This window comes from Trichechus manatus, unplaced genomic scaffold, assembly GCF_000243295.1.
Source record: "Trichechus manatus latirostris isolate Lorelei unplaced genomic scaffold, TriManLat1.0 scaffold00057, whole genome shotgun sequence".
Classification (NCBI taxonomy): Eukaryota; Metazoa; Chordata; class Mammalia; order Sirenia; family Trichechidae; genus Trichechus; species Trichechus manatus.
The window spans coordinates 9342123-9353734 of record NW_004443993.1 but is presented as its reverse complement, the minus strand read 5'-3'; the positions used below and the strand labels follow the sequence as shown (position 1 = coordinate 9353734).

The window sequence follows — 11612 nt, the reverse complement described above, 5'->3', positions numbered from 1 at the left end:
TGGTCCAGTTGTGAGGATTTGTTTTCTTTATGTTGAGGTGTAATCCATACTGAAGGCTGTAGTCTTTGATCTTCATCAGTAAGTGCTTCAAGTCCTCTTCGCTTTCTATAAGCAAGATTGTGTCATCTGCATAATGCAGGTTGTTAATGAGTCTTCCTGCAATCCTGACACAACATTCTTCTTCATATAGTGCAGCTTCTCAGATTATTTGCTCAGCATACAGTTTGAGTAAGCATGGTGAGAGGCTACAACCCTGACGCACACCTCTTTTTTCTTTTTTTATTGTACTTTAGATGAAGGCTTATACAGCAAATTAGTTTCTCATTGAACAACTAATACACATACTGTTTTGTGACATTGTTTGCCAATCCCACAACATGTCAACACTCTCCCCTCTCGACCTTTGGTTCCCCATTACTAGCTTTCCTGTCCCCTGCTGCCTTCTTGTCCCTGCCCCTGAGCTGGTGTACCCATTTAGTCTCATTTTGTTTTATGGGGCTGTCTAATCTTTGGCTGAAGGGTGAACATCAGGAGTGACTTCGTTACTGAGCTAAAAGGGTGTCTGGGGGCCATTCTCTCGGGGTTTCTCCAGTCTCTGTCAGAGCAGTAATTCTGGTCTTTTCTTGTGAGTTAGAATTTTGTTCTACATTTTCCTCCAGCTCTGTCTGAGACCCTCTAATGTGATCTCTGTCAAGGCAGTCAGTGGTGGTAGCCAGGCACCATCTAGTTATACGGGACTCAGTCTGGTGGAGACTGTGGTAGTTGTGGTCCATTAGTCCTTTGGATTAATCTGTCCCTTGTGTCTTTGGTTTTCTTCATTCTCCCTTGCTCCAGGTGGGGTGAGACCAGTGGATTATCCTAGATGGCCGCTCACAAGCTTTTAAGGCCCCAGATGCTACTCAGCAAAGTAGGATGTAGAACATTTTCTTTAAAACTATGTTATGCCAATTGACCAAAGACAAGGAAAATATTAGCCCAAGAAACAGAAAGGGCCACATAAACCAGAGATCCCATTAGCCTGAGACCAGAAGAACTAGATGGTACCTGGCTACCACCAAAGACCGCCCTGACAGGGAACACAACAGAGAGTCCCTGACGGAACAGGAGAAAAGTGGGTGCAGAACTCAAATTCTATCAAAAAGACCAGACTTAATGGTCTGACTGAGACTGGAGGGACCCTGGAAGACATGGCCCCCAGACTCTCCCTTATGCCAGAACTGAAACCATTCCTGAAGCCAACTCTTCAAAGATTAGAGTGGACTATGGGACATAAAATGATACTCACGAAGAGTGTGCTTCTTAGCTCAAATAGATACATGAGACTAAATGGGCAGGTCCTGTCCAGAGGTGACATGAGAAGGCAAAAAGGGACAGGAGCTGGCTGAATGGACACAGGAAATCTGAGGTGGAAAGGAGGAGTGTGCTGTCACATTATAGGGAGAGCAGCTAGGGTGACATAGCAATGTGTGTATAAATTTTTACATGAGAAACTGACTTGAGCTGTAAACTTTCACTTAAAGCACAAGGAAAAAAAAAAACAACAAAAACTATGTTATACCAATTGAACTAGATGTCCCCGAGACCATGATTCCCAGCCCTCAGCCCAGTAATCTGGTCCCTCATGGAGTCTGGATGTGTCTATGAAGCTTCCATGACCATGCCCTTGCCTTGGTCAAATTGTGCTGGCTTCCCCAGTATTGTGTACTGTCTTACCCTTCACCAAAGTTACCACTTATCTATTGTCTAGTTAGTGTTTTTCCCTTCCCACCCCTCCCCTGCCTAGTAACCGTCAAAGATTGTTACTTTCTGAGTGTAAACCTTTTCATGAGTTTTTATGATAGTGGTCTCATACAGTATTTGTCCTTTTGTGATTGACTTGTTACACTGAGCATAATGCCCTCCAGATTATCCGTGTTGTAAGATGTTTCCCAGATTCCTTATTGTTCTTCATTATTGTGTAGCATTCCATTGTGTGTATGTACCATAGTTTATCCATTCTTATGTTGATGGGCACTTAGGTTGTTTCTATCTTTTTGTTATTGTGAACAATGCTGCAATGAACATGGGTGTGCGTATGGCTATTCTTGTGATGGCTCTTATTTCTCTAAGATGTATTTTTAGGAGTGATGCACCTTTCTTGATTTTAAACCATGCAGTATCCCCTTGTTCTGTTAGAATGACTGCCTCTTGGTCTATGTACAGGTTCCTTAGAGCACAATTAGTGTTCTGAAATTCCCATTTTTCACAATGTTCTCCATAATTTGTTATGATCCACACAGTTGAATGCCTTTGCATAGTCAATAAAACACAGATAAACATCTTTCTGGTATTCTCTGCTTTCAGCCAAGATCCATCTGACATTTGCAATGATACCCCTGGTTCCATGTCCTCTTCTGAATCCAGCTTGAATTTCTGGCATTTCGCTGTTGGACATATTGCTGCAACTGCTTTTGAATGATCTTCAGCAAAATTTTACTTGCGTATGATGTCAATGATACTGTTCGATAATTTCTGCATTCTGTTGGATGACCTTTCTCTGGAATGTGCACAAATATGGATCTCTTCCAGTTGGTTAGGCAGGAAGCTGTCTTCCAAATTTCTTGGCATAGATGTGTGAGCACTTCCAGTGCTGCATCCATTTGTTGAAACATCTCAATTGGTATTCTCTCAATTCCTGGAGCCTTGTTTTTTGCCAATGCCTTCAGTGCAGCTTGGACTTCTTCCTCCAATACTATCGGTTCTTGATCATGTGCTACCTCCTAAAATGGTTGAACATAGACCACTTCTTTTTGGTACAGTGACTCTGTGTATTCCTTCCATCTGCTTTTGATGCTTCTTGGGTCATTCGATATTTTGCCCATGTTGTTGCTGTTGTTAGGCATGGTCGAGTCGGTTCGGACTCATAGGGACCCTGTGTACAGCAGAATGAAACACTGCCCAGTCCTGTGCCATCCTTACAATGACTGTTATGCTTGAACCCATTGTTGCAGCCACTGTGTCAATCCACCTTGTTGCGGGTCTTCCTCTTTTTTGCTGACCCTCTACTTTACCAAACATGATGTCCTTCTCCAGGGACTGGTCCCTCCTGATAACATATCCAAAGTATGTAAGGTGTAGTCTCACCATCCTTGCTTCTAAGGAGCATTCTGTCTGTACTTCTTCCAAGACAAATGTATTCGTTCTTTTGGCAGTCCATGGTATATTTGATATTCTTCACCAACACTGTAATTCAAAGGCATCAATTCTTCAGTCTTCCTTATTCCAGCTTGAGTCTTGAATTTTTTCTTCAGTTCTTTCAGCTTGAGAATTGCCAAAAGGGTTCTTCCCTTTTGGTTTTCTAACTCCAGATCTTTGCACATTTCATTATAATATTTTACTTTGTCTTCTCGAGCTGCCCTTTGAAATCTTCTGTTCCGCTCTTTTACTTCATCATTTCTTCCATTTGCTTTAGCTACTCTACATTCAAGAGCAAGTTTCAGAATCTCTTCTGACATCCATTTTGGCCTTTTCTTTCTTTCCTGTCTTTTAAATGACCTTTTGCTTTCTTCATGTATGATGTCCTTGATGTCATTCCACAACTTGTCCGGTCTTAGGCTGTTAGTGTTCAATACCTCAAATCTATTCTTGAGATGGTCTCCAAGTTCAGGTTGGATGTACTCAAGGTCATATTTTGGCTCTCGTGTACTTGTTTTAATTTTCTTCAGCTTTAACTTGAACTTGCATATGAGCAATTGATGATCTGTTCTGCAATTGGTGCCTGGCTTTGTTCTGACTAATGATATTGAGCTTTCCCATTGTCTCTTTCCACAAATGTAGTCGATCTGATGCCTGTGTTTTCCATTCTAACCCCTGACAACCACTCATTTGTTCTCCATTTCTATAGTTTTATCATTTCAAGAATATTATGTAAATGGAATCATGTATACTTTTGAATTAGTTTTTTTCGCTCAGCATAGTTCTCTGGAGATTCATCCAGGTTTTTTGTTATATTGATTGTTTGTTCCTTTTTATTGTGTGTTTTATGGAATAGAATTCGCATGGTGTGAATGTACCACATTTTGGTTATTTCACTTATGGGGCTATTGTAAATAAAAGCTTCTTTACATATTCCTGTGTAGGTTTTTGTGTGGACAAAAGTTTTCATTTCTCTGGGATAAATGCCCAAGAATGTGATTGCTGGCATCTGTCTTCTTTTTATTTTTAAGTTTTATTGTGGTAAACTCTATGTAACAAAACATTTTCCATTTTAACCTTTCTTAAGTATACAAGTCAGTGCCATTGATTATGTCCACCATGTTGTACAACTGTTGCCACTATCCATTTCCAAACGTTTTTCATCCCCCTACGCAGAAACTCAGTGCCCCCTAGACAATAACTCCCCATTTCCTCTCAACCCCTGGTAACCCCTAGTAAACTTTGGTCTCTATGCATTTACCCATTCTAGATAATTTCATACAAATGCAATCATACAATACTTACCCTTTTGTGTCTGACTTCTTTCACTCAGCATAATGCTTTAAGCTTATCCATGTCGTAGCACGTATCAGGACTCCATTGCTCTCTGTGGCTGAATAAAACTCCATTGTATGAACACACCATATTCTGTTTATCCACTCATCTGTTGATGGACGTTGGGTTGTTTCCACCTTTTGGTTGTTGTCAATAGTGGTGCAGTGAACACTGGTGTACAGGTACCTGCTTGAGTCCCTGCATCTACCCGCTTTTAAAGTGCGTATTTTATGTGTGTGTTTTTCCAGGATATAGGTGATTCGATTTTTGCATATTTGTATGGAGAGATGGTATCTCAGGCTAATATATACTACTCAAAAACCTTTGGATACAGCTTTCAGAAGTTTGCCTTTTACCGTCAGGTATGTGAAAATAAACACATCTATACTGTCTGCTGGTAGTAGTTAGCTGTTGATGGGTCAACTGGGACTTTTCCTTCTTTGAGACTCCATGTGGCTGGGAGGTTAGGAAAATTCCAGGCCAAAGGAGCTGGCTGGGGATTCTAGGAAGGTAGACAAGGAGGCAAGAGGCTTCAGGTCAGGTAAAATCAGAGCAGAGTTTATGGAGTGCTCGTGAGAAGCTGGGCACCATGGTCAAGGCTAGGAGCCCTGGTGGTGCAGTGGTTAAGCACTCCACTGCTAACCAAAAGGTCAGCAGTTTGAACCCACCAGCCACTCCATGGGAAAAAGATGTGGCAGTCTGCTTCTATAAAGATTGCAGCCTTGAAAACCCTATGGGGCAGTTCTCCTATGTCCTATAGGGTCACTATGAGTTGGAGTTGACTTGATGGCAACAGGTTTTTTGATATCATATTGGATTAGGGCCCACCCTCCTCTGGTATAACCTCAGGTTAACTGATAACTTCTTCAAAGACCCTATTTCCAAATAAGGTCATGTTTACAGGTACCAGGGTTAGGACTTCAACATATGTTTTTGGGGCACACGATTCGATCCATGGCTTTCATCACCCCCATATTACAGATGAGGGGACTGTAAAGGGTTGAATAAGTATCCTCTCAAACTTCATGTCTGCCCAGAACCTCAGAATTTGACCTCATCTGAAAATAGAATACTTGCAAATGTAATTAGTTAACATGGGGTCATACTGGGTTAAGGTGCTCCCTAAATCCAATGTCTGGTGTCCTTTTAAGATGATGAGGGGACACAGGGACATACACAGAGGAAAGACAGTCATGTGGCGATGGAGGCAGGGACTGGAGTGATGCGTGTACAAGCCAAGAAATGCCAAGGATTGCTGGCAGCCACCAGAAGAGGCAAGGAAGCCTCCTCCACTGGAGCCTTCAGAGGGAGATGGCCCTGCCAACACCTTGATTGTTTTAAGCCACCCAGTTTGTAGTACTTGGTTACAGTACCCACCAGACACTAATACAGGGAAGAAAGCTCAGAGAGGTGCAGGGCCTCTAACCAGGCCACACACAGCTTGGCAGAGCTGGACTTTGAACAGACAAAGAGAGAACAAGATCCTCGGGTAGCTAAGGGGATGAGGAAGTTTCCTTCTGACTCAGAGAATGGCTTCCCCCAACCCCTTTGCACATGTCAGAAGGAAGGCAGAAAGAATCTACCCTGCTCTCAAGTCCTGGTCAAGTCCCAAGGAGTGAGGGACCTAGGCAAGCAGCTAGTCGTCTAGTTCACACCACTTCCTCCAAGGCCCCCCAAAACAAGGCTGTCCTCCTTCAAGTTTCTGCCCTAGGTACTGTATTTCCCTAAAGGGGGAATTGATTATTAAAAACAGGCCTCCCTTCAATCTACCTGAAATTAAATTTAGAAATAAAAATATGTCTATAATTTTTTTTTAAATGTCTCTGATTTATTCATACACAATATTTTCTGTTTGCTCCATAGGAAGAATTAGTCGGTTCTTTGGGTGGGATCTTCTTCTTCCACTCTTTGTCACAGGTCGGGCTGCTTGTCCTTGACGGAACAACAGTAAGTTATGTTGAACTGGAAAGCACTACTCAAATGACTTTTGCCTAAACCCAGGTTTTTGTTAAAACTCACATACTTAACTTTCCATATCTGAAATCCATCTAGCTTTTTATTTGCCTATCTATCTGTTATGGATTGAATTGTGTCCCCCAAAAATTTGTGTTGTAAATCTTAACCTCTATGTCTGTGGTTATAATCCCCTTTCGGAACAGATTGTCTTTGTTATGTTAATGAGGCAGGATTAGTTTAGGATGTGTTTTGAGCCAATCTCTTTTGAGATTTAAAAGAGATTAAGCAAGCAAGCAAGTGAGCAGAGATGGGGGCAGAGAAATACCAAGTCATATGAAGATCATCCAGGAGCAGAAGCTGAAAAGAGACAAAGACCGTCCTCCAGAGCCGACAGACAGAAAGCCTTCCCCTAGAGCCAGTGTCCTGATTCAGACTTCTAGCCTCCTCATTCTGTTGTACATAGGGTCGCTTTGAGTCGGAAGCAACTCGACAGCACCTAACAACAGCAAGCCTCCTAAACTGTGAGAAAGTAAATTTCTGTTTGTTAAAGCCACCCATTTGGTATTTTTGTAATAGCAGCACTAGATGACTAAGACACCATCCACCTGTCCATCTGTATATCCATCAATCCATCCTCCTATCATAAACCCACCCATCCTCCCACCCAGCCACCCATCTAACCACCCATACTATATATCCACCCCATACTTATCTATCCATTCATCTATCCACCTACATATCCACCCACCCATACACCACTATTCATCCATCCACTCATCTGTCTCCTACCTACTCACCCATCCACCCACCCAACCACTTGCTCATGTATCCATCCATCCACCCACTTATTCATCCATCCACCTACCTATCCATACATCCATCCACCAACCTACCTACCCACCCACCTATCCTTCCATCCATCCACAAACCACCTACCCCCACCCATCGATCATCCCATCCATCCATCCCTCCATCCATTTTTCCCTCACCTTTCACCTCCCTCCGTTCATTTGTCCATTCAGCCATGTATCCAGCAGTATTTACGTAGTGTCTGCTAAGTGCTAAGCACTGTACCGAGCACTAGGGATAAACTACAAAGTATGGTGCATGTATTGCTGATGTGCATGAGATCATCTGAAATATCTTAGGTCAAACATTTGTTAACAATTACGTTAATGTGTATTCAAAAAAGTTGCCCATGAAACCTGTGATTTCACAGATATTCACATCTAGGATAAGGCTAAGTTTAAAAGATGAGTCAACATGAACTGAATTTGAAGAAAAATATTAAGTCTGCAATAGTATAGACAAAGGAGTTCCTGGGTGGCGCAAACGGTTAAGCACTCGACTACTACCCAAAAGGTTGGTGGTTCCAACCCACCCGCAGTTGCCTTAGAAGAAAGCCTGGCAATCTGTTTCTGAAAGGGCACATCCTTGGAAACCTATGGAGCAGTTCTACTCTGCACACATCGGGTAACCATGAGTTAGAGTTGACTCCATGACAACTGTTTTGTTGATTTGTTTTTTTCTCATGGCATATCTTCTGGGGAAGGGGTATCTTGGTGTCCCGGTATTTTGGTATCTTACCTCCTTATATAGTGCGGTCAGAAGGACTCAGGGATATTCCTGAGGTCTCCCATAATACACAGATAAGAGAGCACTTTCAAAACCACACAGACAAGTTCAGGTTTGATACAGCAGTCAACACTGAGAGAGATACAGCTCACAACACTCAAGGTGTGAGTGGCTTCAAAAAACAGTTGTTAGGAACAGAAGACTCTGGGGTGTGTGTGCAGGTGGTTTGGTGGAAAGAGAGAGACCAACCTGGAAAAATGAGCTCCTGTGATAATGCAGGCACAAGGGAGGCAACATGGGCTGGGGAGGGGATCTTTCTCGGGAGTGCGGGCGTCCTGGGCACTGCAGGGTGTTGAGCAGCATCCCTGGTCTCTACCCACTCAATGCCAGTAGCACTCCTGCCCCAGTTGTGACACCCACAAATATCTCCAGACAGTGTCAAGTGTCGCCTGAGGGCAGAATTGTCTGGGGGAGAGACCCACTGGACTAGATATGTTTAAATCAAGTGTGAATAATAAAATGCATTCATTCCCAGTGTCGTGTTGCCCTGTAATGACCTCTCAAGGTTCAGTAGTCTTTTCTTGTAGGCCAAGTTCGTGTACTCAGACCACCCCCTCAGCAGAAGCTTTGGGCTGCCCTTTGACTACGTAGGAACCCTGGATGTCCTCATCACTCCTGGTCAGAAAGGCATTTTGATCCTCTGGTCTGATAACAACCTGCTGATCTCCCCGAATGCAGGTGAGTCACTTCCCTGGGGAAGTCTGGAAGGGCAAGGCCTGGGTGGAGTTGCTGCTCAGCACAACATGGTAAATGTAACACCAAACCAAAAAACCAAACTCGTTGCCGTTGAGTCAATTATGACTCATAGCGACCCTACAAGACAGAGTTATACCCCTATAGGGTTTCCAAGGCTGTAAATCTTTACAGAAATAGGCTACTTTCTCCTGCAGAGCCCCTGGTGGGTTCGAACCACTGACCTTTCAGTTAGCAGCCGAGCACTTAACCACTGCACCACCATTACACACTTACCTATGGTTAACATGACAGACTTTTTGTTATATTTATTTTACCACGATAACATTTTTTTAAACCTTAAACCAAAAATATTCCTTGAAGTCATCTTTAAACCAAACAATACTTAAGCTTCATTAGTAAAGAATGTCTGCCTTGAGCATTGTGCTCTTTCAAAAACTGTCTACATGGGATCAAATTGACAACAGCAGCTCGAAAGATTAGATAGGAAACTTAGGGGACAGTGAGTTCGTTTTACTGGGAGTGGAACACTTTGGCAAATGATGGTGAGAATGGCTGCACAATGCAAAGAATGTAGTCAATGTCACTGAATCGTACATGGAGAAACTGTTGAATTGGTGTATGTTCTGCTGTGTATATTCACAAATCAACAGCAACAAAAAAATAAATAACAAAATTAAAAAGGAAATTATGAACATGTTATTGGACACTGGAGGAAAGACAATCCTTGTTGTAAAGTGGCAAAGGACTTGACTCCATTACATTGGAACATTTACTGGAAAGTAGAACTCGTTACGTGATGAACTTGGATATTTAACTGAGGAGATTTCCAAGCAAAATGTGAAAGGCATGGCCTGGTTTCTCCTTGCTGCTTAGAGTAAAATGTGAGAGAAAAGAGGTAAGTTCAGAAATGAACTGTTAAGCAAAAAGGAAGCAGAACTTGAAGATTTGGAAAGTTCTCAGCCTCTCCATGTTGTGAAAGTTGAGAAAGCATGATCTGGGGAGGACACCAAGACTGGCTGGACAACTGCTAGCTAAAGAGACAAGGCCTATGATTGATGCATCCAATCAGCTATCTCAGCAGAAAGGTTGCCAGCTTGGACAGAAGGGTTCAGAGAACATGGGTTATCCTTCCACAAAAGAGAGGGATGACCCCAAGAGAGATTCAGTGGTCAGAACAGCCACCCAGGGCAAGGAGCACAGGGAATCAAATCAAAGGAATGAAATCAAAGCTTTCTTTCTGTAAAGGGCCCCCAAGATGGTTGGGCCAGCACAGAGCCCGCTTCTTCCATTGCCGGAAGAGCCATGTCTACAGACTGTGCTTCCCCTTGGACTGATGGGGGCTGGAGCTGGCCCTGGAATGGACGGGAGTTTCTGGGTACTCTTGTGTCCAGGGCTTCTTGACTAGAGGGCTGCCTTTTGTTTCTCTCTTTCTTTTTTAAGATGTTATTGTACCAAAATAGATGTAACAAAAAGATTTGCCATCCTAACCATTTTAAGTGTACAATTCAGTGACATTAATTGCGTTCATCAAGTTGTACAACTGTTGCCACTATCCGTTTCCAAATTTTTCCATCACCCCGAACAGCTCAGTGGCCCCTAAGCAATCACTCCCTCCTTTTCCCTCCCTCCCACCCCTAGAAACCACTAATAAACTTGGATCTCTATATATTTGCCTATTCTAGATACTTTGTATAAGTGGGACCAAATAACATTTGTCCTTTTGTGACTGACTTGCTTCACTCATCATAATGCTTTCAAGGTTCATCCATGTCATACTATGTATCAGAGCTTGCTTTCTCTCTATGGCTGAATAATATGCCGTTGTATGGGTGGACCACATTCTGATTATTCATCTGTTGACGGACATTTGAGTTGTTTCCACCTTTTGGCTATTGTGAACAGTGCTGTCGTGAACATTTTTATACAAGTACCTGTTAGTGTCTCTGCTTTCAGTTCTGTTGAGTATATACCTAGAAGTGAAATTGCTAGGTCATATGGCAATTCTGTGTTTAGCTTTTTGAACATCATTGCCTTTTAAGGTCTCACCAGAAGCACATTACCCATATTAAAGGGTGCCCTGTGGTGTTCAAGTCTCCCAACAATCAGAAATCATCTCTCTTGTAAACTCAATGGCCATTCCTCAGAGCTCTCCTATCAAGGAAATTTATAGGGTCGAATTTTCTTAAACCTAAATATAAACATTCTTAGAGGACCTCGGAAGACAAACCTGGAGATCTGCTTCCAAAATGTCACAGCCTCGAAAATCCTATGGGGCAGTTCTACTGTGCACACGTGGGGTCGCCATGAGTCGGAGTCAATTCCACAGCAACTAACCACAGTATCTGACAAAATTGCATCTTAGTGCTATGTTTTCCTGGACTGTGTTATTTGAAGAGGAAACTTATCAAAAATTGTAGGAAAAAAGGAGCCACTGAGGGAGTGGGTGAGACTCATGGCTTAGGGGGCACTGAGCTTGTGTTAGGGCAACAGGAAATTTGGAAACAGCTAGTGTGCTTGTTGCATAGTGTGATGAGTGTAATCAATGCCACTGAATTGCACACTTAAAAGTGGTTAGGGAGCAGGGTGCTGATCCGGTGTTTAAACACTGGGGCTCCCTCTTCCTCATTTGTGCCTGCGTCCTCATGCTTCAAGGAGTCCTGGTGGCTCAGTGATTAAATCCTTGGCTGCTAACTGAAAGATCGGTGGTTCGAACCCACCCTGGGGCTCTGCGGGAGAAAGATGTGGCAATCTTCTCCAGTAAAGATTGTCATCGTCATTAGGTGCCATCGAGTCGGTTCCAACTCATAGCGACGCCA

The 11612-nt window shown here is 42.9% G+C and overlaps 1 protein-coding gene across 1 annotated transcript in view; it reads left to right on the top strand.

The window, feature by feature from the left end:
* CATSPERD (cation channel sperm associated auxiliary subunit delta) overlaps window positions 1-11612 on the top strand; it is an 89419-nt gene that overhangs the window by 15857 nt on the left and 61950 nt on the right. The window contains exons 6-8 of the mRNA XM_023733091.1: window positions 4758-4871; window positions 6373-6456; window positions 8628-8778. Coding sequence (XP_023588859.1) covers window positions 4758-4871; window positions 6373-6456; window positions 8628-8778 — 349 coding nt within the window. The remainder of the gene's footprint in view (window positions 1-4757; window positions 4872-6372; window positions 6457-8627; window positions 8779-11612) is intronic.